At 43.8% G+C, this 25,313-nt stretch overlaps 1 protein-coding gene across 4 annotated transcripts in view; it reads right to left on the reverse strand.

Moving 5' to 3' along the window:
- The window catches only part of KCNAB2 (potassium voltage-gated channel subfamily A regulatory beta subunit 2), a 184,599-nt gene that overhangs the window by 81,578 nt on the left and 77,708 nt on the right, over positions 1 to 25,313 (reverse strand). For 3 of the 4 annotated variants that reach the window (XM_051988717.1, XM_051988716.1, XM_051988718.1), the window contains 2 exons: positions 14,009 to 14,138; positions 12,029 to 12,070 (listed from right to left, as the gene is read on the reverse strand). In XM_051988717.1, coding sequence (XP_051844677.1) covers positions 12,029 to 12,070; positions 14,009 to 14,085 — 119 coding nt within the window. In that variant the 5' untranslated portion in view covers positions 14,086 to 14,138. The remainder of the gene's footprint in view (positions 1 to 12,028; positions 12,071 to 14,008; positions 14,139 to 25,313) is intronic. The other variant, XM_051988719.1, reaches the window with a different exon arrangement.

Below are 25,313 nucleotides of genomic sequence, written 5' to 3' on the forward strand. Positions count from 1 at the left end.
TTAGTGCTGACTATTTGTGCCACCTGGGGCAGATCACACCAGCTCTCCGAGCCTCCTTTTCAGCTTTAAAATGGAGACAGCAATGATACCAGCCACACTCTCCCACAGAGCTTGTGGGGTGGAAAAGGCTGCTGTAAATCAAAAGGTGCTGTCTAAATTTAACTGATTATGATGGGAAATGATGGGAGTGAATGACGGAAGAGATGGAAGAGGGCAAAGAACACTAAATGGAAGAAAGGATAGATTGAAGTTCCAAAGAATCAAATTTAGGATTGAGGTAGGGAGAAGCATTTTAATAATGAGCTGCCCAGGAGCAGAGCAGGCTGCCTCTGTACCGGTCTGTAAGCAAAGGCTGGTTGGCCAGGTGGCTGGGATATAGTCAGCTTCTTGTGCAGATAGATATAAATTGAACTGAGGAACTCCCCAACTCTGGGTTTCTGTTATTTGAAGATACCAAGTTTTACTGGGTCCCAGAGTAGAACGAGGGGAATGGGGGCACCATTGGAATGCTCAAGAAGACTTGAGTTCTAATCCTGTCTCTGACTTTAGTGCAGTAGTAGGTCCTTAATAGCTGTTACTAGTTTTGCAACCTCAGGGAAGTCATTTTCCTGCTGTGTCTCAGTTTCCTCCTTGACTAAAATGAGGGTATTGAACTCAGTGGACTTAAGGTCCCTTTGACCTCTAAATTGATGATCCTATGAAGAGAGTGAAAAGGAAGTAGAAAAGTGAGCTGTTATCTGACTTTGATTGTCAGACAAAGGAGTTTAGGAGTTTGGGAGCAGTCATTGTCAGTCCTGTGTCATGGGCAAATTGTTTGGATAGAGAGATGTGTGAAGGATGGATCTGGGAAGAGAAAATCCAGGTGCAGGGCAATGCATTTGGCCAATAAGATATTATTCAGGGGTGGCAAAATAGGCTAAAGCCCACTGGGGAAGCTGATGCAGAAGGCCTGAATCTGAATTAGTTGGAAAGATACTTTGGAAACCTGACCACTCCTTTCTTCCTCAGTGCTGGACCACACCCCGGCAATGTGTCTACTTGGCCCAGTCTCTGGTGCAAGTGCATGAATAATTGACTGGCAATCAGGACCCCTCAACTTGGACATCGACTTGTAGTTAAGAGGAAGCTTAATGTAGTTGTTAGAGCTCTGGACCTGGAGTCAGACGCGCTCCAAATCCCACCTCAGATACTAGCTGGGCAAGTGACGGAGACTTCTCAAGACTGTCTCCTCATCTGCAGAAGGGGTTGGATTCAGTGGCTTTGAAGACTCCTTCCAGCTCTGAATCTAGCACTCACAAAGTTACTTCTGTTTTGATGGTTGTGCTTTGGGGCTTATTCACCATAAAGCTCCTCTGCTAGACAGACTGCAAATGGATCAGAGAGCATAGAAAGGCTCTGAGTTTCTTGCAGGCAGAACTGGAGCTAGAGGTTGGTAAAGTGGGAAGAGACTGAAAGGAGTCACATTTTGGATTGACTTTTTGTGAATGTACATTTTTTCTTAGTGGATAGAACATTTCACTCCCAGAAATGAGGATATATATATATATATATATATAATATATATATATATATATATATGTAAACATGTGTGTGTGTGTGTGTGTGTATGGAGTTTCCACACGCCTCTTGGCTTATCAATATATATGTGAATATATTATCAACATATACATATCTATATATCTATATATATTGATAAGTCAAGTGGCGTGTGTTAACAGTGGAAATGGCATACATTTGTTGGACAAGCCCACCCAGAGGATGCAAATGCAGAAAGACACACTTACTTGGGAGGGTAAGGGAGGTGGGACTAAACGAGTGACACAATTCTCTTGACCCAAGCAAAGGAAGAGGAGCAACAATTATGATTCAATCAATTTGGTTCAATGAACATTCGAGCCCCTAAAATAAACCAAGTTCATTCCTAAGTGCAGCGAAGTGCTGCAGATACAAATATGGAAGTTTCTGCCCTCAAAAAAAAATTAGACTTGGTGGGTTTTGGTTTCAATTTAATTTGATTTAAGAATCATTCAATTTAACTCAATCCCCACCCCAATGTGCCAGGCACTGTGCTAGGAAGGAATGGTTCCTTCCCTCACATGCTTATATTCTGTGAGGGAAGGGGGAAGAGGGAGGATCAGGAAAAACCTAGTGTAGGAGAGATGGCACCTGAGATGGGCTTTGATGGAGGCTTAGGGAGTCCGTGTGCAGGAGGTTAGGGAGGTGTAGGGCACAGCCCATACACAAGCACAGCGGCCAGAGATGATGGTGTGTCCCTGGCTCCCTTGGATATCCGGATCATGCTGACAATCCCTTTCCCCAGCTCTCTTCCCTCCCTCCTTCACCTTCACATTTCCCAGCCTGCCCACTGAGGGAAGTGAACCCTTGGCAGCAGGGGCTGCTGCAGCTACATCTCCAAGCCAGCGCTCTCGTCTGCAGTGTCACTTGGGACCCAGAGCCAGTCAATGAATTTTCCATTTCTCGCTTCCTTCCACAGCTGTCCTGCTGACTGTGCTGAAGACCTCAACCCGGACAGCAAGGGGGATGGATCAGAATCTGGGCTGCAGAAGGGCGCAGGGTCGGGGCACGGAGGTGCCCCGCTGGCCAGTTTGCTCTAACTGGAATAGGACAAGGGCACAGTTCTCTGCCATGGAACACTTGGGGAAGGGGGACAGGACATTGCGCATGGGTGGGCAGGGAGTGTCTGCCGAGGCACCCGCTGTTTGGCATCTGTGAGCTCTTACAGATGGATCCGACACGGAGATGAGACCTCCGCAGATGGGGTGCAGGTGATATTTTGACCCAATTCAACATTAATATCACTGTATTTTAAATGGGAAGGAACCTCAGGAGCTAGTCCAACTGCCTGATTTTAGAGATGAGAAACTGAAGCCCAAAGTGTCTTAGAAATAATTAGCACTTCCTAGCTATGTGACCCTAGGCAAGTCACTTAACTCCAATTGTCTCAGCAAAAAAAAAAAAAAAAAAAGTAATCAGAAGATTGTGCATGTATGACCTATATCAGATTGCTTGCCATCTTGGGGACAGATAAGGAGAAAGAGAAAAAGATGGAAATCAAAAGCTTATAAAAGTAAATGTTGAACTGTCTTCACATTTTCAAAATGATATACTATGAAATGGGGAAAAGAAGTAATTAGAAGCGTTGGGATTCTGAGCTGGATCTCCTGACTTCAGATAGAGTTTGAGCCTTAGGAAGATTATTTCAACACTTGGCAGAAGGGTAGACTAGAGAGGCAGTGAGGTCAGTTAGAAAGTAAAAAGGGAAGGAATGGACTCATGAGAGGCTTCTTATGGAGGCTCGCTACTTTTTCACCCCTACCTGTTCTTAGGATAAGTCTTCCTCATGTGGAGCTCAGATTTCTCCCGCTTCTTTCTGGCCAGGGGTCAACTCTGCCTCTCTGGCTCTCCTGGATGTGTGGCAGAAAACCATACCATCTAGCCCGAGGGCACTGCCATCTCATCTAAAACATGAGTCCTGTCCAAGCTTGGACAGGCTTCAACCCAAAGCCCTGCAGATCCCATAAGCCTTCTCTGATCCTCTGAAATGGTGGTGTTCTTTCTCTCCTTCTTGAACTGTTTCATACTAAATATTTCATATTTCATACTAAATTAATTGTGTGCTCCATGTTTCCACCAGAAAAATGTAAGTTCTGGAACGGCAGGCACTTTTTTGGGGTGTTTCTATCCCCGGCATATAAACACCTGGCACAGGGTATAAGTTTGTTGAATTAACACAATTATGTGGTCCAAAGAAAGACTTGTGAAATAGGGACCTTCCTACTGCCACCCAGAGGCAAGATGGTGTCGCACCTTTAAAGCAAAAAGAAGGATCCCAGAATGGAAGGGAGATCCCTGATCTCTGAATTAGCTAACATCAAGGAGATAACACTATTTGCTTTAAGCCGAAAGGACTTTGGTTAAAGTCCCTCAGGAAGACTATGGCGTCTATGTAAGAAGGTCTTGCCTAGCAATGGCTGTATAGATAATGGAAAGATAATCTGGGGCTTCAAAGATGAGTTCAGATTTAGGGTAGAGGCTCAAGGCTGCTGGTTTCAGAAGCCAGCACCCTCTGGATTCATTTATTAAACTCCATCACCCTCTGGATTCATTTATTAAGCTCCACCTGTGTGCCAGACCTCGTGCCAGGTGTTGGGGACAGACAGAGCAACATGAATCGATATGGGACAGCTACAAGCTGCACACAGATAAGCAAATACCAAATATAGGCAAAAGAAATAAAAAGTCACTTTGCTGGAAAAGAGAAAGGCTGGCTGTTTAACTAACAGAGGGTTGACCAGAGTCAGAGGACCTGAGTTTAAGTCCTGCCTTTGGCAGAAGGGGCTGGATGACCCTAGGCAAGTGATTTTTCCTCTTAATGGGCTAGGCAACATCTCTGAGACAGTGAGTTTCAGAGGAAGGTGCTAATCTGCATGGATGGAGTTTCCTTAATCAAGAGGCTATGTCACTGGCATGAAATGCCAGTGAACCACAAGCTGGGGTCGATATTTTGGGGACTGGGAAAGTATTAACTGTAGGAGCCAAGGTCAAGTGAAGGGGGGCACTGAAGCTGGGGATTCCAAGAGGCAGCTGTGAGAATGGGGAGTTACAAGCATTAGGGACGGGGGCAAAGGCCCACAGGTGGCAGGTGGGAGGTCACCTGGAGGAGGAAGCAAGCAGCCCAGGGCAGCGTCTTTCTGCTGTTTGGGCTCTGGCGCTCTCCTTTCCTTCCCAATCTCCCAAGAAAGCTCATGAAAATGTAGCAGGCACTTCCTAGGCAGCAGGGCCAGGGCATGTCTCAGTCCCCAATGTGCAAAGACGGGAACCCAGCGTCCTCTGTTTACCCCACGGGCTTCTGTTCCATGTGAATGCCAGTAAGGCTGACAGGATGGTAATTTTTCCTGAAAACTAGGATATATCGAAGACGCGTCATTTTTCCAGCCAGACATAACCACATAGAAATCAATAACCATTAGATTTCAAGACATTGCTCATAAAAAAACAGCCTTACTTCTTGAAATAAATACAAGGCTCCAGAAACACTTAAAAACACCACCACCTTCATCTCTCAGGAAGCACACACACCTTCTAGTGAAAACAACTTAAGGGCAAGAGAAGGGGGATGATGAGAAGAGGTAAAGGTTTAGAACTCAGGGATGTCAGATTTAGGGAGAGGGCAGAGGATTAATATTTAAGGTCCTTTTTAAATGTAAAATTAAGTTCTGCAGACTAATGACTTCTCAGCTTGGTGCATATAGCCCAGACAATCTGGCTTCTGGCTCCCTCTCCAGCCTGATATCACTTTACTCTCTTCACCCACCAAATTCTTGCTAAACTTGTCAGCCTGGCTAGTTCCCCAAGTCCTTCTCCCATTCTCCTCCCTCCCAAACCAGGGCTTTTGCAGAGACTTTATCCAACCTTGAAATGGGAATCTACCTCTTAGAATCCTTCACTTCCTGAGGTTTAGTTCCTACAAGAAGCCTTTCCTGAATGGCTTGGCTTTTACTCTTTTCTCCCTCCTCAAATTATCCTATACTCTGTGTGTGTGTGTGTATGTGTGTGTGTGTGTGTGTGTGTGTGTGTGTGTGTGTGTGTGTGTATGTATATATGTATTACTCAAGCTTGGAATGGTTATCTATCTATCTATCTATCTATAGATTTTTACCCAAGCTTGGAATGGGTATTTATATCTATATCTATCTTACCTAAACTTGGAAAGGATATCTATATATATTACCCAAGCTTGGAATGGGTATCTCTCTCTCTCTCTCTCTCTCTTCCCCACCCCCTCCTCTCTCTCTCTCTTCCCCCCCCCTCCTCTCTCTCTCTCTTCCCCCCCTTCCTCTCTCTCTCTTTCTTCTCTGTCTCTCTCTGTTTCTCTCTCTCTCTCTCTCTCTCTCTCTCTCTCTCTCTCTCTCTCTCTCTCTCTCTCTCTCTATATATATATATATATATATATATATAAAACCCAACCTTGGAATGGGTATCTATATATCTATTACCCAAGCTTGGAATGGGTATCTATATATCTATTACCCAAGCTTGGAATGGGTATCTATATATCTATTACCCAACCTTGGAATGGGTATCTATATATCTATTACCCAAGCTTGGAATGGGTATCTATATATCTATTACCCAAACTTGGAATGGGTTCCTATATATCTATTACCCAAGCTTGGAAATGGGTATCTACCTCCTCTTAAAATCCCTCATTTCCTGAATCTTATTAGTTCCTACAAGAAGCCTTTCCTGAATGGCAGATATTTATTGTTTTTGAAAACCCAGAGCCCTTACTTAATACTTAATTTTTAGGTACTTAATAAATACCAGCTAAATTGAGTTGAATCCTTTAGTGCTCTAGTCTTCATTTTCTCCCCATGTGGACAGCACAGACCACAATAGCATTTTCTGTTTTTAAACATAGGATCGGTGGGATTTCTGTAGTTCTCAAGAGAAGGGGCTGAAGGGCGGAGGAGATGTGAAGAGGAGAGAAATGATGCCGTGGCATGGAGGATTCAGGGCTGAAAGACATACTGAGAGGAAAGATGGAGTTGTGTTTTAAAAGGGAAGGTGAGAGTGGAGACTTGGAAATAGTCTGAGGCTCTCTTGCAGGGTTAGGAGGGATATTTGAGTAGCCAGGAAATGCATGCACAGGGCAGGTGCTCAATAAATATTGAACAAATAAATGAATGGATCGACCTAGTTCAATATGAAATAAGAAACTCAAAAGGAGTCACTGGTCTAGGGGGCAGAATAAGAGTGCTAGGAAACCCACTGCCAGCTTGACATTTTTCTTTGTTGGTAAAATGGGACCTGCAGTCATGCAGGCTCTGAATGTGAGTCCTGTTCACGGGCTCATGAATGTGAGTGGCTGAAGTATAACATAAATACCCACCTCACGATGTACTTTTAGTATAAGATCGTTGCCCCTGGCGCGACTAATAGGCCACCTTTTCTCCACGCAGTCCCAATCCCTCTATGGGCATTACTCCCATGATCCTATCCCATCCTACCTACATTTCCAAAGCAAGAAAATAGATTCTGGGCCTGATGTTCTCATATTTCTGATGCAGACAAGCCAAAAGTCAAAACCAAACGACATATCCTTGTTGTTCCTCTGCCCTTACACTTTTCCTCCATTCCAACGTCCGCTTATTGTGAGTCCGTTTTGGTAGAAGGGGAGGCGGAGGGCTTGGAATTTCCCCTTGCTGCCGCTATGGCTCACAGAGTTGGAACTAAAGGCTCTCACCCATTAATGCATGCGGATGCTGCTGGGACAAATCTCACACTGGAATTAGACATTCTAGACCCCTTTTGCAAAGAGACCACCAGAGGCAAAGGATTGAAGAAGCTACCGTTGTGCTAAACTACCCCATGAACTACACCCCAAAAATCTATTACGGTGCAAGTGACGGTCGCTTAAAAAGCCGGTAGAAGTTCTGAAAAGCAAGGGAAGCAGCGAAAGGCAGGGTGGGTTATCTTTCAGGGAGGAAGCAGCTCAGAAATGCAGCACGTCCATTCAAACAAAAAGCAAATGACTTTGGCCAAGAGAAAAAATCCAACAATGGGACCAGGTCAGTCAGCAGCTGGCTTCTTGCTCAGGTGCAGGCAGCGGCTCTGTCCCAGCGGGGAGGGTGACTCCTTAAACGGATTTCTCAGGCAGCCACAAACCCTCATTGACAGACTCCGCAGCCAGAAGGAAGCGTATTAGTTAAGGGAGATGTGAAATGTTGACATCTCTAAGAGACAGCAGGGAGAGAGGGAGAGGGAAAGCTGGCAAGACTCATCTGCAGCTGATGAAAAGCCCTCCCAGCAGCAAAGTCAAGCCCTCCAGGCTGCCTCCCCCGGCCCTCCTGCCCTCTGCTCTCCACTCCCGCACACTGCCATCCACTTCTTCTACACCAGGAGGCATTGCAAACCTTTCGGGATCTCCTTCCCCGGAGGACAGAGGGTCAGCTGGGCTTCTCACTGTTCAGGGAGCGAGAGGGATCTCCAAACTCAAGTGTTCTCCCGGTCACCTGAGCTGGGCAGGGATAACTAGACCCGAGCTTCCTGCCCGCCCGAGAGAGCTGCCAGATCCCAAACTTCCATTCCTACAGGCTAAAGGAGAGCACACACCTGCTTTCTTGGGCTCCTGCTCATTAAACAAGACAAGGTCTAGTTTATTAGGGGTCCATCAGAGGCTACAAAAGACTTCGCGCATGGTTTTTCCTCCCCTCATCAGGGGGAGTGTCGCGGCTGAACGTCAGAAGCAATTGGTGAAAGAGCCAGGTCCCCCAAGAGTGAAGAATTTTGTAGCAGCAAATCCATTAGTCCTATTAGGGCATTTTCATCTCGGTAAACAGAGGCTAAATTATTCAGCAGCTTCTGCTCTCCTAAAAGCCTGTAAATGTGCAGTTTCATGGTGCACCCTGGCACAGCTTGCCCAGAATAAGGCAAACAAAAGAGCGTATTTCTCTGCTCATTTTGGGGCTGCTCTGAGCCCCCAAAGGTCAGTGGCGATGAGCCCAGATCACACCCCCCTTCTTTGCCATGCTCTTAATACAGATGATGAGCCAACACAGATCTTCAATACTCTGGTCAGTTAGAGCTGACCGCAGAAACCAGCCCTGGAGGACAGGTGCTGAATAAAGTGTGAAGAGGATTCTGGGTAGGCAAGTAGGTCAGCACAGCCCCTACTCCCCAAAGGCAATTATATTAATAATGGGTACTTCTGTAATACTTTAGAGAGAAGCAAAATAGCAGAGGATAGAAAGACCTGATCCCAGAGAGTCAGGAGTATGCGCTTCAGGTACATGCTAGCTATGCGACCACAGGCAAGTCCCCTAAGTCTCGGTACCTAGAGGGTACCTGTCTACTTTGGCAGAGGCAGTTTCCATACTGGAAGTTCCCTACACAGACAAACATGTTACCTCCTTCCTTCCCCCTTCTCCCCTCAAACATATATCTATACAGATAGGCTATCTCAAAAATTTTAGTGCAGCTTTATGTTATTAAATCTTATTTGAAGCTATTAAATAATAAGTTATTTAAGCTATCAAGGCTTAAAGCCACAGAAAGGCTTTGGAAGGCAGCATGCATATATTATGTTTGAGGGTTTATGAGGTCCCTAATATACCTAAGAATATATAGGATTCACTTGAGTCTTATAATAACCCAGAAGTAGGCTATTATTGTCACTTTACAGATGAGGAAACTGAGGCACAGAAAGATAGACTTATCAAGGGTCACATAGTCAGTACGTGCTTGGGACAGGACTCAAATCGAGTGTCCCTGATTCCAAGCGAGCCCTCCATCCACCACACAGGATGCCTCTATTGTAGGGAGTTTGCAATCTTCTTTGTGTCACAGATCCTTTTGGGATCTTGTGAAGTTGAAGGACCCCTTCAAAGAATCACATTTTTAATTGCAAAAGACACTCCCCCAGTATAGAGGATCACAAAGGAAACCAATTATCTTGAAATGCTAAAAGTGTTTTAAAAATTCTTTTTTTAAAAAATATAAAAATAATTGGGTTCCTTCTCATGGTATCCACTGAGGCTGAGAAAAGCTGCTAAGGCACACGGGGAAGGTGCCCGTCTTTGGGGGGATGCCTTCGGACAGTCTGGCCCAAGGGTCCCTAACTTTGTAGCTGTCACAGACAAAACACTTCACGCGCATTCTAGAAACAGAGCCCCTTCCCAGGCCTGGAGAGCGTGGGTCACATCTAAAAGGAGAGGGCTCAGGGGGAGGAGAAACCCAGCAGGAAATGGCTGATGAGTAGTGTTCCTCGAGGGCTCCGCCTGCTGGGGACTCAGTTAATAGCTACTAGTATCTTTCTGTGTGTTTTTTCCAGCCCTAACTCTTGGTGACCGCGTTTGGGGATTTTTGGCGAAGACACTGGAGTGATTTGTCATTTCCATTCTCTATCTCATTTAACAGATGGAGAAACTGAGGCAGAGGGTGACGTGGCTGGTTAAATGTCTGAGGCTGGATTTGAACTCACAAAGCTGAGTCTTCCTGACTGCAGGGTGGACGCTCACAGCACTGCGGCACCCCGGGCGCCCCATCTAGTATCACTGTTGATTCCCATCGTTGCTTTCCCTATGTCCCTTTGGGTTTTCAGGGCATATTCGCCAGCGAGGTGGGCTGATCATTCAATCCCCATTTTGACAAATAGAAAACTGAGCTTAAAGTGATTTTAAAACAAGATTTAGGGGCAGCAAGATGGAGCAGTGGCTCTGGCGTCAGGAGGGCCTGAGTTCAAATCCGGCTTCAGACACCTGACACTTCCTGGCTGTGTCATCCTGGGCAAACTGCTTGACCCCAATTGCCTCACAAACCCCCAAAACAATGCCTGACAGTCACACAGCGAGTTACACAATCACAGAACTTTGTCTCTGGGCCTTCGATTTAACTTCCTGAGCCTGGAGGGGGAAATGATTCCTGACTCTTGGGGAGAGAGCTGACGGAGCCTCCTCAGGGGCATGTTTCCTTCCTGGCTGTTTCCCGGCATGCTTTCTCTCCTGCGGCCCTAACCTTCACTTTCTCCCTACCTGAGCGGGGACTGTCCCCACAACACCCCGGGCTCTCCCAGAGTAGCTCTGGCCTGGTCCGAACCTAACTCATGTCTCCGCTGCACCTCCCGGCGCACCTTTGCCCTCCCCCTTCTCATCACCGATGGGAAGCTTTTTGAGGGCAGGCCTTGTCGGCTTGCCCTTCTCTTCTCCAGCTTGTGTTACAAATGAGGAAACTGAGGCAGGCAGGGACCGGTATTCCCGGTGCTCTGCTCGTAGTGTTTAATAAATAAATGCAGCTTCTCCCTTGTCCACCTTCCTCCTCTCACAGATGAAGAACCATCTAAGCTACGTGACATGAGCCAAAGCTCCCGACCCTGGATGAGTGTTCTTGCTACTGGCCAAAGGTCAAGGGCCCGCTAGAGGCAGTGGCAGAGTCAGGACCGGGCTCCGAACTAAATGCCTTCCCTGCAGTGGCTTCCACCTCCCTCACAGCCCCTGACTGCACCGTGTGCCCTGGCAGACCTGCCCCAAAGGCCAAAATCGGGCTTTCCCTCTGCCAGGACTGGGTTCGGTACCTCCTGCAGCTGTTGGCGTGGGGAGGCAGGTGGGACAAGCTCCCCCAAGTCTGGGCCCTGCAGCCCCTCAGGGACACAGGGTCTCTGCCAGTCTCCTGGGGGCACATAATGAGGAAGTCCCTGATGCCCAGGTCACCCAGCCTGCTCTGAAGGCTGAGAATCTTTTGACATTTCCCTGGCTCTGCTTCAAGGTCTGTTATCTACAGTTATTTTTTTCCTGCTCTGATTCTTGGCACATTTATATTTTTCATACAGGTTCTGGGCTTTCTCTTTATGGAAAATGAAAGGCTGCCAGGAAACTGACCAGCGTTAGCCTTCTGGGAGGATAATGATACGGGGAGGGGATTTTGGCATGAAGAAATCGTGATTCCCTCCCTGGGCTTGGAGTCAGGAGGGCCTGGGTCCAGTCCCGCTGCCTCGTTCACCAGCTTTAAGGTCTGTGAAGCCCTCTGCATGTGTTACTTTATTGGATCTAGCTGCATGACCCTGGGCGAGTCACAATCTATAATAACCTTAGTTTCCTGCAAAATGTAAACTAACAGATTTCAACAAAACGAGGTGGTTTGACTAAGACTCCTTCCATCTCTGGATCTGTAATTACTATCCAGGAAGCCTTTGATTCACATCCACCCTCAAACGTGGGTCTAGAGAATAGCCCAGAGCTTACTGGAGAAATGGTCCCTAAAAATCCCACCGAGACACTCACTCAAAGATGGGGACTGTTTGCATGGCGAGGTGGCTCTCAGAAATAAACGAGGCATGAGATCATACCGAGGAACTGGCGTTCTGATGGAAACCCTGCAGGACCATCCTACTCACCATGGCTGCAGCGGACGAAGGGCACTCCGCGCCATCTACCCGCGGCGTCGTCCCACCCACCCCTCTCCCTGACCTGCCACTAACACTAGCTTAGGAGAAAATAAAGGTCTCCGTTACCTGTAAAACTGGAGCTGTCTTTTGGGACTCCCGTATCGAGTACTTCCGACAGCAAAGGAAAGGAAGAGAGAGAGAGAGAGAGACAGTCCACAATGGACATTAACAACCAAGGAGTGTCAAACACAGAAACCATCCCCCTCCTCACCACCATCATGCAGGGTTTGAGACCGAGTGGGGTTTCTCTTTGGGAAGACAACTCAGCGGGCCGTGATTAGCTCTACAAGAGCTCCACCCAGTGTCAGATGGAGTCAGAGGCTCACTGTGGCTTCTGCATCTCTGGCAGCGCTCGCTGCCCAGCATTACCACAAGGCACACACCTGTGCCAGGGACTAAGGAACCTATCCCTGGCACACTCGTCTTGTTTTAGCACAAAATACAGTTGTGAACAGACTAAATGCAACAATTGGGAGAAGGGAGGGGAAACGCCCCCAGCCAATGCTTTAAGTCTGCACGTTAAAAAACAAAACAGAACAGAACAGAACAAAAGAGAACAAGACAAATGTGCAGGTCTCCTCGGTGCCAGGAGGAAAACAAACAGGGCTTCCCAGGGGCAGGAGACTCCTTTGGCATGAAAACACTTGGGAGCCTCCACTGGGTTTAGACAACTCAAGGATGGACAAAGACACTGATTTTAGGGTCTTTTGCGATTTTGATGGGTTATTGCTCTAATTCACGGGGCTTTCCCTTTCCTGTTAGAGCCGCTTTTTAACCCCTGGTAATTCATGGCCTATGCCAGCCTGTAATTCTTCTACAGAGGATCCACCTGCCATGCTGGAAGCTCCTTTCTAGGTCTTTTAACATCCATGGGGACCAGAGCAACGCTCAGGTGATATTGGTTCAATTCTTCCAGGGGGATAGTGGCTTGCTGGCCAATGGGTGAAGCCCTCACACTGAGGGAACAAGCTGTTCAATGAATGCTTGTAAGTGGTCTACAAACAGTGTTTCTAAGTACCTTGTGCCTTGTTTTCTGCCCATGTCATCACTATGGTTAAAGGCACTAAGGGCCATTTTGTATTTTCCTTTGTTTCCTGGACTGTCAGGCCAGAGAATGAATTCATCATTTATTGATCACCTTGTCGGTGGCGGAGACTCTCAGCTGGCTCAGTGCTCTGACAGCAGCCATGTCTACATGTCTACATGTCATCGGGCCTGTTCACGGAGCCTTCCACCATGGTAGAACCAGACTGAGTTTATACTCTGCTGGCCTTTGGTAACCCATAGACACCTCTATGTCCCAGTGAGGTCGCAGAGTAGGACTCAGGCAGAGGCACTTGAGAAAAACATTTAAGAAAATTTCCATTTTAGTTTCAATATGTATTTTTTTCTCCTGCTCTAATCTTTTTTAAAAATAACTTTTTATTGACAGAATCCATGCCAGGGAAATTTTTTACAACATTATCCTTTGCACTCACTTCTGTTCCGACTTTTCCCTTCCCTCCCTCCATCCCCTCCCCCAGATGGCAGGCAGTCCTATACATGTTAAATAACATGTATTTTTTTTCAGAGAGAGAAAATAAAATTTTAAATCTGAAAGTGACCCCATAATAAGGGGGTCAAGGAAACTAGGACAAGCTGCTAAGCTCCATATTTCACATGGGTTATCTTTCCACATTTCCTAAGAGCAGCAGGAAAGATGAATCCCATGGGACCATTATGTATTAATGGTAGAAGAACAAAACTAGAATGAACTATTTCTCTGACCACATGAAAAGGTTGTGGTCCCAAGTAGAACATCAGAAAGGGGGGAAATGGAGAAGGCACCATCTGATCAAACCTGAAGTAATTTTTGTTTGTCCCCCTCCAAAACTTCCCTTTGAAAATAAAAGAGAAAATATCTGCATACTCTTAGTATCACCATGAAAAGTGCCTTGTTTGAAGGATAAGGAAAGGAGGAGTTTGTATCGTAGGGAAGGTGGGACCCCTTTAAGCTCCATCAGGGGAGGAAGGGAGCTATACAAGTATCACGAGGGGAAAAATCACCTGTAAATCATTCCTGGGGAGCCTGTCTGTCGTAGGGAGAGCCGTGCTGGCGAGCCCGTGGTCGATTCTGGATACATGGAGCCAGCCTCAGTTGTCAAGATTTGTGGTTTTTTTCAAGTCTGGAAAAACTCTGGAAGATGAAAGTCAGAGAGAACAAGAAGGAAAGAGAGAGAGAGAGAGAGAGAGAGAGAGAGAGAGAGAGAGAGAGAGAGAGAATGAGAACGAGAGAGAGAGAGAGAGAGAGAGAGAGAAGAAAAATTAGCATTGGAGAGTTGGTCTTTTGATTTAAAAACTTGTAAAATAACAAATCATTAACAAATGGAATGTTTCTTGAGAACAAAACTTTATATCCTAGCATCCAGCACAATGCCTGCCACATGCTGTCTCCTGTGCTGGACCTCCATCTCAGTCGTGCTTGTTAACCACAGCTGTTGCTGTCATCCAGGGCTTTATTCTCTTGTCCCTCTTTACTGCTCCACTTGGTGATCTCATCAAAGTCTAGAGATAATTACAATTAAATCTCTCTCTCTGTCTCTATCTCTCAAATTTCAATAGTATTGTATTTTTCCAACGATGCATGTAGTTTTCAACATTCATTTTTGTAAGATTTTGGATTCCAATTTTTTTTCTTCCTCTCACCCTCCCCGAGACAGCAAGCAATCTTATATAGGGTATAAAGGTTCAATCATTTTCAACATATTTCCATATAATCGTGTCATGAAAGAAAGATCAGAACAAAAGAGAAAAAACATGAGAAAGAAAAGGCAAACAAAAATGGTGAAAATATTATAATTATTATATCATTGTTGTCATTGCCATCATCATCACCTCTCCCCCAGACTCTCCCTTCTTCCTAGATTCCCTACTTCCATGGAAGGTACCACCATATACATATATATATCACCCACTCTCACTTTTCATTTCCCACCCTTGTAAAATCTCTTGTGGACGCCACCCCCCTCCCTCCATCTCCCTGGACACTGCTACTAGCCCGCCTTGCCTCTCCCAAGACCAATCTCCCTGCTTGGTCTTCCTGCCTCCGGTCTCTTCCTACCACATCCGTCCTCCACTCTGCTACCAAAATGACCACATCCCCTCCACACCCCATTCAAGAAACTTCAGCGGGGCCCTATTACCTCTAGGATCAAACAGAAACTTTTTGTCTTTTAAAGCCCTTCCCAGTCTGGTTCCTGCCTATGTTCCTTACACCTTTTTCCCTGATCCAGAAGATATTTTCGCGAGCCATTTCCAGTGGCTGAATTTCTCTCTTGCTCCAGACCTTGGCTTCCTTCAGTCTAAGCTACAATTTGACATTCTATAAGAGACCTTTTCCCAGTTCCATTAATAAGTCAGAGCCTGCCCTCTGAGATTATTTCTGATTTATCTGTTTGTACGGAGCTGTTTGCCTCCTGTTTTCCCTCTTAGACTGTAAACTCTGTGAGCTTCTTCTTCCTTACTTTGTATCCTCAGAGCTTAGTGAAGTGGCTGGCACATAGTAGGTACTTGATAATGCTCGATGAATTGCTGATATAGTTGATGCTGCTGATATATTTTTATATTATATATTATTATGTATATTATGTTTATATTACACATTATGTTATTATATGCTACATAATATATTATGATGTGTATATGTATATATATACATGGTATATATGTGTATACAATATGTATATATTATATGTGTGTATATGTTATATATGTGTATATATACATAAATTATGTAAATCTATTTAATATTTATATGATATATATATTTATATTATTGAACAAAAACCCAAGACAAGCTTATCTATCTGTTTTCTTTTGACGTGTTTAGGAGTTTCCATTTTTGGCATTTCTGTGTCTGAATGTACTTTCTAAGGAAGTAGAAGAAAAAAGGGAAAAGTAAACCCTTGAAGAGAGAGACATTATACAGTGATGTATGAGAGGAAAAAACTGGATCTGAATGAGAAAGTCTGGGCTTTATTTCTGTCTCAACTACTTTCACCCTGGGTTTTTTTCAGCAAGTCATTTCAAGTCTGCCCTCTCAACGTCTCTTTTCAGCTCACAATCAATCAATCAATAGAGCTAGCATTTACATAGCATTTTCAGCTTTACAAAGCATTATTCCTAGCAGCCCTGTGGGGCCTGTGCTAGTATTATTTGAGAGTGGGGTGACAGGTGGACTTCAAAGGTGGATGAACAGGGTTCAACAAATCCTCGCGCCAGAGAGAGGAGCAATAACTCCCTGAACCTCATTGTGGTATACCTGTGAAACCTGGACAGTCTACTGGCCCCACACCAGGAAACCGAACCGCTTCCATACGACTTGTCTTAGGAGAATTCTAAAAATCGCTTGGAAGATGAGGTAGCAGAGACTGAGATCCTCTCTCAGGCCGAATTGCCTAGCATCCAAATTCTCCTGCAGAGAGCATGACTCCATTAGCCACGCTGTTTGATGGCCAAATATATTTTTGCCTAAAAGATTATTTTATGGAGGCTCACAAAAGTCGGGCAGTCACAGAGAGGTCAGAAGAAGTGACCCAAAGACAGAATTTTAGTACTAATTAGGAGATGCTGGCCCAGGACCGCCCAGTGTGGCGTGCCCTCATCAAAGAAGGCGCTGTGCTCTATGAGTGGAACAGAACCATAGCTGAAAAGAAATATGAGATGAACAAATCTAGAGGCAACTCCATGCAGGTCTTCAAGCACACAGATATCTGTGCCCGCCCGGGACGGAGCATTCAGAACTTGTTCTGGACTGATCAGCCAAGGTCCAACCCATTGTGCCTTGACCCAACATCCTCAAGTACAAAGGATGAAGAAGAGCATTTTCAAGGAGGGGGAACTGGTGCTAAGAGAGATAAAGAGTGACTCATCCAGACTCATACAGTTATTATTAAATGTCTGAGCCATAATTTGAACTCAGGTCTTCCTGATTCTAGCAAGCTATCCATTTTGCCATGAGTTGCCAATCAATAGATAAGCATTATTTAAGTACTTACTATCTCTAAACAAAACCAAGCCAAACCAAAACCAGAATCCGAAACCATCTCTTCCTTCAAGGAAATTATGATTTAGTTGGGGGAGACGAGGTGTGTATAAGTATCTGTGTACACACAGACCTACCCAATATATGCATGTATACATACATACACACATACATACACATACGCTCACAAAAAATAAAGACAACTGTGAAGGGAAAATACATACAGCTAGTGGTTTTAGGGAAAGTTTCAGGCCGCAGGGGACACTTGCATTGACCCTTGAAAGAAAATGATTCTGGGAGGCAGAGGTAAGGAATGGCAGGTATGGCAGACAGAAGGTGGAAAGGTGCGGAGGTGGGAAATGGCATGTCACATGTGGGGAACCAAGAGAAAGGCTGGTCAGAAGTGTAGATGAAGGGCACCAGGGTGTAATAGGGCACACCGCGGTCAGATTGCCCAGAGGCACACAGCTAGGCCTGGAGGAAGCAGAACTCCCATTTCCCCTCCAACTCTCCCCTCTTCTGAATTTTCTTTTTATTTCCAAAGGCACCACTATCCCCCATCACCCGGGATGCTGACTACTCAAATGCCCTCACACTAATATTCAATATGCTGCCCAGTCTTGTCCTTTTCTCCTTTATAACACTGCTGACTTGCATCATCTCCCCTCCCCTCATCGGCCTGTCCTGCCGGACACTGTCCCCATCACCCAGGCCACCGTAGTAGTCTGTCCACCGGTCTCCTGCCTCAGCCCAGCCTCTTTCCAGCTCTCAAGTGTTGCTCTGACCAAGTTACCCTCATGCTCAATAAGCTCCAGTGGTTCCCTGTTACCTCTAGGATTAAATCTATAAAATTCCATTGGGCCCTGAAAGCCCTTCACTTTGGGGCCTCCTTCTACCTTTCCAGTTGGAGAGCTGAGCGTCCTCAGACCTGGTACTTCCTCCCCTGACTCCAGACTGACCCACTCCTAGCCTCCCTGACTTCTTCAAAGGCTCAGCCTTCTGGAGGAGGCCTTTCTCCCTGGTCCCTTTCCTCTGAGATGATTTTGTCATTCTACATGTTGACTTCTCCACGGGAATGAGAGTTCTCCGAGGGTAGGGACTGTTTTAGCCTTGGTTTCTATCTCACTTAAGTTCCTGGCACCTGGTAAGAGCTTAATAAATGCTTGTTGACGTTGACCTCTAAGGAATCTTCCAGTCCTAACTCTATGATCCTCCTATGTCCTTGGACAGATTCCATGATCTGAGTTAGCCCATATTATACAATGGGGTTGGATTGGATGGTTTCCAATGGATCCATCTGGGCTAAAAATGCAAAATGTTTTGGCCTAGAAATGGTGCAAGAGTCTGAACAACATCCTGTAGAGAAAGGAAGGAGGACTGTATGGCATGGCTGGAGTTAGGAAGGCCTGAGTGAAAAACCAGACCCTGACATGTACCTTTTTTGGTCTCAGTTTCCTTATCTCTAAAATGGGGATAACCAGTACTGAGAGGACTATTGGTAAGCCAGGATGAAATGAGATATTGTGTGGCGAGCTCTTGGCAGACAATTGGTGTGATCTGGTAGAATGAACACACATTTCTTGGCCCTCCTCCAAGGGATCCGGGGGTCTTGGTCACTCTCTTTGTCTTTCTGCAGAGCCCTGATGATGGCACCAGGGTAGACAAGGGTACTTTCTTTTTCAGTATTTACCACTAAGCAGCCAGAGGATCACAGTTTAGAGTGAGAAAAGCCCCTCATTTGACACACAAGGAAGCTGGGGCCCTTCAGGGATTGCCCAAGGTCCCACAGTTCCTATCAGAGGTGGGGCTTGAACCTAGGTGTTCTGACATCAGAGCAAGTCCTCTTCCTGTCCCATGCTGCCTTTCCAAAGGAGAGATGTTCTCCTGGTGAGATGACAGGTAGAGGGTGGGTGAATCAGGTAGTCAATTAGCATTTGTTAAGCATCATGCTAAACACTGGAGATACAAGGAGAGATACAAGACAGTTTGCTCTCAGGGGGTTAAGCTGGAGGCTTACCAAGAAAATTAAAAACAGTCCCTACCCTCAAGGAGCTTACATTCTAATGGGGTCAAACTAGATATATACAGAGTACACTGGATGGCGATGGGCACCGCAAGCACGGGGGGCACAGTACAAAGACATGGAGGTGGGAAATTAAATGTATTAAAAGCACTTCAGAGTGAATCCAAGACTGGGGAGAATTGGAAATGGACATAAAAAGTTTTGCTTGCCTCTGTAAAACTCAGCTGAGTTTTGGATGACCCCAAGCTTCTCCTAGAAGCAAAAGATGTTCTTTCAAAGTTTATTTTTCTTGTTTTTTATTATATATTATCTTGTGTGTGATATTAAAATTTTAAATCAAATATTTGTGTATAATATTAACTATTATATAATAACATTATTATTATATACATTTGAAGTACAGAACATCATAGACTCCAGAGAATTAAATTTCTAAGTAAGAGATGCGTGGTAGATGCAGGCCAGAGGCCTAGGTGTATCCCAACCAAGAAGGTCATAACAGGTTGGGTATAAAATCTAAGATCAAAGGAGCGCACAACAGTTGGGTTAGCCACAGAATAAGAAAGATGGCTAACGGGTGCAGAGTCCGGGTGCTGCCCTGCTGCCCACATGTTGTAATAAAAATTTGTTTCCTCGTTCAGGGGCTTTCAAGATTTATGTTAATGTCACGGCCCCAGTGGCGCTCAGATGAAACCTATGGACCCTCTCAGAACCATGTTTTTAATTACCCAAGATAAAATATACATAGGATTACAAAAACCCCTCAATTATATAGACATGCAATTATCCAAATATTAAAGAAAAAAAAGGCTCTTCATGGACTTCCAGATAAAGAATTCCTGGCCTGAGGGAAGATCCCAGGCAAGTGATGACTGGAAGTGAAGGCTATATGGGAAGACATGGACAAGAGCTACAGAGCATGAGTGGACAGAGACAGCTGCTAGGTGAAGCTCTGGGGAAGGGCTCACGTGGATGAAGTCACAGTGAATCACAAGATTCAGTGATGTACTGAAATCAAACGCTATCCAGGACTCTGGTGCTCCTAAGCCCATCGATTTGTAGCTCTATGGTCTCCATACCTCTTCAGCCACAAATTTTTGGGCACCCCAAATCTGGGTATAGCTAGTTACTTATATATTATATTAAGTGGAACTATGCTAATAGTTAGGTACACTTAGAAACTTAGAAAATTAGAACTTAGAAAAACTTAGAAACTTAGAAAAAAAAGACAAAAAAAAGGATGAGATAAGAAAAGACTATTTGTTTCTAGAAATAGTAGAGAGCCAATGGAGTTTTCCGACCTGGGTACGTCAGTTTCTGAAGATTTTTTTCAATGAAATGGAACAAGCAAAATGGTGCAGCGGAAAGAATGCTGGGTCTGGAGTTGGGGGACCTAGAGTCAAATCTCCCTTCAACCACTCACTGACTTTGCGGATGTGTGGGCTCCCGGTTCCCCAATCTGGACTCAGGGTCCTCCTCTGTACAGTGGGGGATGGACTGGATGGCTTTGGAGGCCTCTTGCAGTTTTACTCTATGATCCCATGTGTGATGATGATGATGGTGGTGATGACATTTAAATCGGTAGGTGCCATTATTAACCCAACTTTACAGATAAGGAAATCGAGAAAAACAAAGATCACGTGACTTGTTCACAGAGTTAGTGTCTGAAGCCATATTTGAACTCGAGAAGAGGAATCTTCCTCAGGCCCGATACTGTGTGCACCCTGGTGCCCTCTAGTGGCCAAAATAAATACTGACTGACATTTATATAGATTATGTTTAACAAACTTCTGCAGAAGGCCTTTCCCCGTCACTCTCAACCCCCTGCTACTGCTGTCTTTCCTAAGGGCAACCCTCCATGGGCAGTGAGTGTTTATAGAGTATATAAAATATAAATATAAAATGGTATCTGACTGCAAGCTGTATATATATGTATACATATAATGTATGTATCTAATTGCAAGTCGTGTATATATATATGTATACATAGATGGTAGGTATCTGTCTGCAAGCTATATATGTATGCATATATCTAATAGTGTACAAGCTGTATATATATGCATAAATGATATGTATCTAATTGTCTGTAAGATATACATATGCATACCTGTATCTAATTGTTTGCAAGCTGTGTATATATGAGATGTATCTAATTGTCTGCAAGCTGTATATGTGTGTATATATCTAATTGTTTGCAAGCTGTGTATATAATATGATATGTATCAAATTGTCTAAAAGTTATATATATGTATGCATGTATTTGTTCGCAAGCTGTGTATATATGATATGTATCTAATTGTCTGCAAGCTGTATATGTGTGTATATATCTAATTGTTTGCAAGTTGTATATATAATATGTATCAAATTGTCTAAAAGTTATATATATGTATGCATGTATTTGTTCGCAAGCTGTGTATATATGAGATGTATCTAATTGTCTGCAAGCTATATATATGTGTATATATCTAATTGTTTGCAAGCTGTGTATATAATATGATATGTATCTAATTGTCTAAAAGTTATATATATGTATGCATGTATTTGTTCGCAAGCTGTGTATATGTGTGTATATATATTACATATGTGGAATATATAATTTTATGCAAATTGTATATGTATGTATATATGTGTATGTGTATATTATATGAATCTAATTGTCTGCAAACCATCTTCCTGAATGCAACTGGAAACGCCTCAAGAGCAGGGAATGTGATTTTTTTTTTTTAAACTTCAGCACTTAGCACAGTGCCTGACACATTTAAATAAGAAGTTAAAATAGTGGATTTGAGTAAGGCAGCAAGGTGGGGCCATGTATAAAGTATTGAGCTTGGAGTTGGGAGACATGAGTTCAAATTTAACCTCAGACCCTAAATAGCAGTGTAAGCCAGAACAAGTCACTTAATTTAAGCAAGTTTCTTGATTTGCCTCAGTTTCCTCATATGTAAAAAGGGGATCATAGTATAAACTAGTTCTCAGGATTGTTTGGAGGATCAAATGAGGTCATATCTATAAAGTATTTTGTAAATTTTAAAAGTCCTATATAAATACTGGCTATTTTAGCTTGGCATTTATTCATATTAATATTATTACAACTAGTAATATAAATTTATGACATCATGTTTGTTTTACTTGATATTATTTATATATTTATTTATATTAGTTACATTATTATATGATTAAGTATTAATATCATTATTAACATTAACACTAATAAATACTTGGGGAGACCATGATTCCCTGCCTATAAGGTTATAAACTTTATATAAAGTACAGCATATACTTTATATATATGTACACTATATATATTATATAAAGTAAAGCATATACTTTTTCTATAAAGTATATACTCTACATAGCTCTCTAATTTGAACCTCAATGCTGGTTCTGGGAGGCAGAACCAACAGTCATCCTTATCCCCATTTTATACATGAGGAACCAAAGGTTCAGAGTTTTCCATATTCCCACAGCTGGGAAAGATTTCAGGCAGATTTGGATTCAGTTTCCCTAAACTCCAATTCCAGGCCTCTCCATCACAGGATGTTGACTCTTCCCCACAGAAGTGAGGCATATATCAGGAAAGAAGTCCTACATACAATTCCCCTTATTCCTACTACTGGGAATAATGGCTGCCCCAAACGCTTTCAGGGAACGAGGAGCATCAGGCTAGGTTCTACTTTGATAAGAACATCAGTCATGATTCAGATGATTTTTTTTTCTCTTTCGAGAATCTTGTTGAGTTGGAATCAACTAGTCTAACTTCTTCAGCTCCCAATACCTCTAATGGGACTTAGTGGCACCCTAAGACAAAAAGCACATGCATAGATCACTGAGAAATGAAAATAATGGGGGACAAAGACTAGAGAAGAGAATGTGATTCTTTCCCTGCCCCAAATCCAATTCATTGCCAAGGTCTTCATAATGTCTCTCATATCTGTCTTTTTTCCCCACTAGATGGCCACTGAGTTTTAGCCTTTGTCACGGGGTACCTAAATTGTCGAGAGAGCCTCCTAAATGGAATTCTAGCCCTTAGTCTCTCTGCCATTTGATTCAACTTCTACCCACCTGCCAAGATAATCAAAGCACCAGGTGACCAGTGTATCCCTATTGCTTTAGAATAAAAAGCTAATACATTAGCTCAAAATTTCTTAAATTTTGTGGGTTTTTCCCCCAGGCGGAGTTGCATAGCTGAATGTAAGGGTCTTGAAAGATTTGGCAACAAAAAAGGTACCAAATATTCTGCCAAGATTTAATTCTTTATGTAAAAGTAAAGCAGCACATCCATTTTTAGTATGCTTTCATTTTTCATAAATGGTAAAATTGCATATATACCCAAGAATTGCTTTAAAAGAAATTTCTTTGTGATTTATTATCAGTCAATCTTGGACTCATATACCTATTTTATATACCTATATCCCTGGGGTCATGTAAAAATTTCTCGGGCCAAAAGGGGTTGCGAGTGGAAAAAGTTTTAAGAAGTCCAGTTTTAACTGGATATTTCAAGTCTTTGAGAATCTGGCTTCAATTGACCTTCCTGGGCTTCTAGCACATCATGGTCCTTCTTGTAGTCTGGGTTCCAGCCAAACTGGACCGTTTCCTGTTTTGTGAGCCTGGTGCTCCATTTCTTGTCCTGGCAACTTTGCACCGATTGGCTGTCACACGTGCAGTGTCCTTTGCTCTCCTTGGCCTCAAGGCTCAGCTGAGAAGCCATATATTCTGAAGAGTCTTTCCTGATTCTTGGTTTCCCAATTCCCCCTATCTCACATCACCACATCTATCTACTTCTCCATTTATTCCTTGTTTCCCTCTGGTAGAATGTAAACTGACCAAGGTCCAAGAATGGAAGAGAAGAAAAGGGAGACGTGGGGAAAGAGAAACAAAAGATGTGGGTATGATGGAAAGTGAGAGCGAGATGGAGATCAGTGAGAGTTAAAAGGCCTTCAGGGACAGGCATAAGGGCAGAGACCACCCAATTCCGCTCTATTTCCTTTCAGGTGCTGGGAGATAAATGTCCTGGACAAGGGAAAGGATAGCATCTTTTTTTCCTGTTGATCCTCAAATGGGAAGCAGCAGGTTTGCCTCCGCTTAAATCACCCAGGCTTTGCTGCTCTTATCTCAGGGATGATAGAAAAAGAACGAGGTCAGATGTCTATCATCCAATTAGGAAACACGACTAGAGAGGAAAAGTCCTTCTCCCCCCCAACATCCCCAGGCACCTCAACATCCAACAAAGCAAGAGATGCTTCCCAAGAGGTCCAAAGAGGTAGAATTAAAGGCAGGTAATCAGCAAGGAAAGGGCAGGACTTTGGTCTGTTTTTAGCATGACTTGTCCAGGAAATCAGAAATGAATAGCTGCTCCCCAGGGCATAATGTAGAGAAGAGCTTCTTAAATGGTTTCCACTTGTGAGCTCTTTTTGCCAGAGATATTTTTGTATACAAATCAAACATTTATTGATAATAGATCACAATGTCATAATCCCTACATTGTTATGAGGCCCTATATGGGGTCACAAGTCACACTTTAGGAAGTGTTAGTGTGGAGCACTTTGGGAAGGTTATTTTGCAGAAAGAGGAAAGGAAGGGTGAGTCCAGTATGTGGGAAGCAAGGATTCTCCATCTGGTTGGGAATTGGCTTAGGCAAATAATAATTATAAAGCCAACCATAATAATAACTAACATTTTGTGAAATACTTCACATATTTAATAATAAGTTACGATAGTATTTAGCATTTATGTAGCACTTTAAGATTTACAAAGCTTTTTACAAATATTATTTAATTTAAATTAATAGCTAATAATACTTATGCAGCACTTATTATATGCCAAGTGTTTACAATTATTATCTTATTTGATCTTTACAACAATCTTGAGCTAGGTGTTATTATTATTCCTATTTTACAGAGGAGGAAAATGAGGCACAGAAAGTGACTTGTCCAGAGTCACACAGCTAGTAACTAACTGAGGTGAGATTTGCACTCAGACCTTCCTGACTCCAAGCCCAGGGCTCTATCTGCTATGGCACCTAGCCAGCCACACCTATAAGACTGGCAGAAATCACCCTCGGCAACTAATCATTGCCTTCGTCCCTGTTATTTATTTCAGCATAAGCTAAAATAAACCAAACTTCTGGGACCTCTGTTCCATGAAGGGAGAAGGATAATCCTTATCAGAATTTTGTAACCAAAGATGTTTATGATATAAGTACTTATGGGAAGTAAAAAAAACTGGATTTAAAAAGGATCTGCTAGCCACAGTCTCTGAGGAAGCAAAGGAGCAGGTGATCCAAAGAATAGAGAGGGGTGGTTTTT

This window comes from Antechinus flavipes, chromosome 3 (assembly GCF_016432865.1).
Source record: "Antechinus flavipes isolate AdamAnt ecotype Samford, QLD, Australia chromosome 3, AdamAnt_v2, whole genome shotgun sequence".
Lineage (NCBI taxonomy): Eukaryota > Metazoa > Chordata > Mammalia > Dasyuromorphia > Dasyuridae > Antechinus > Antechinus flavipes.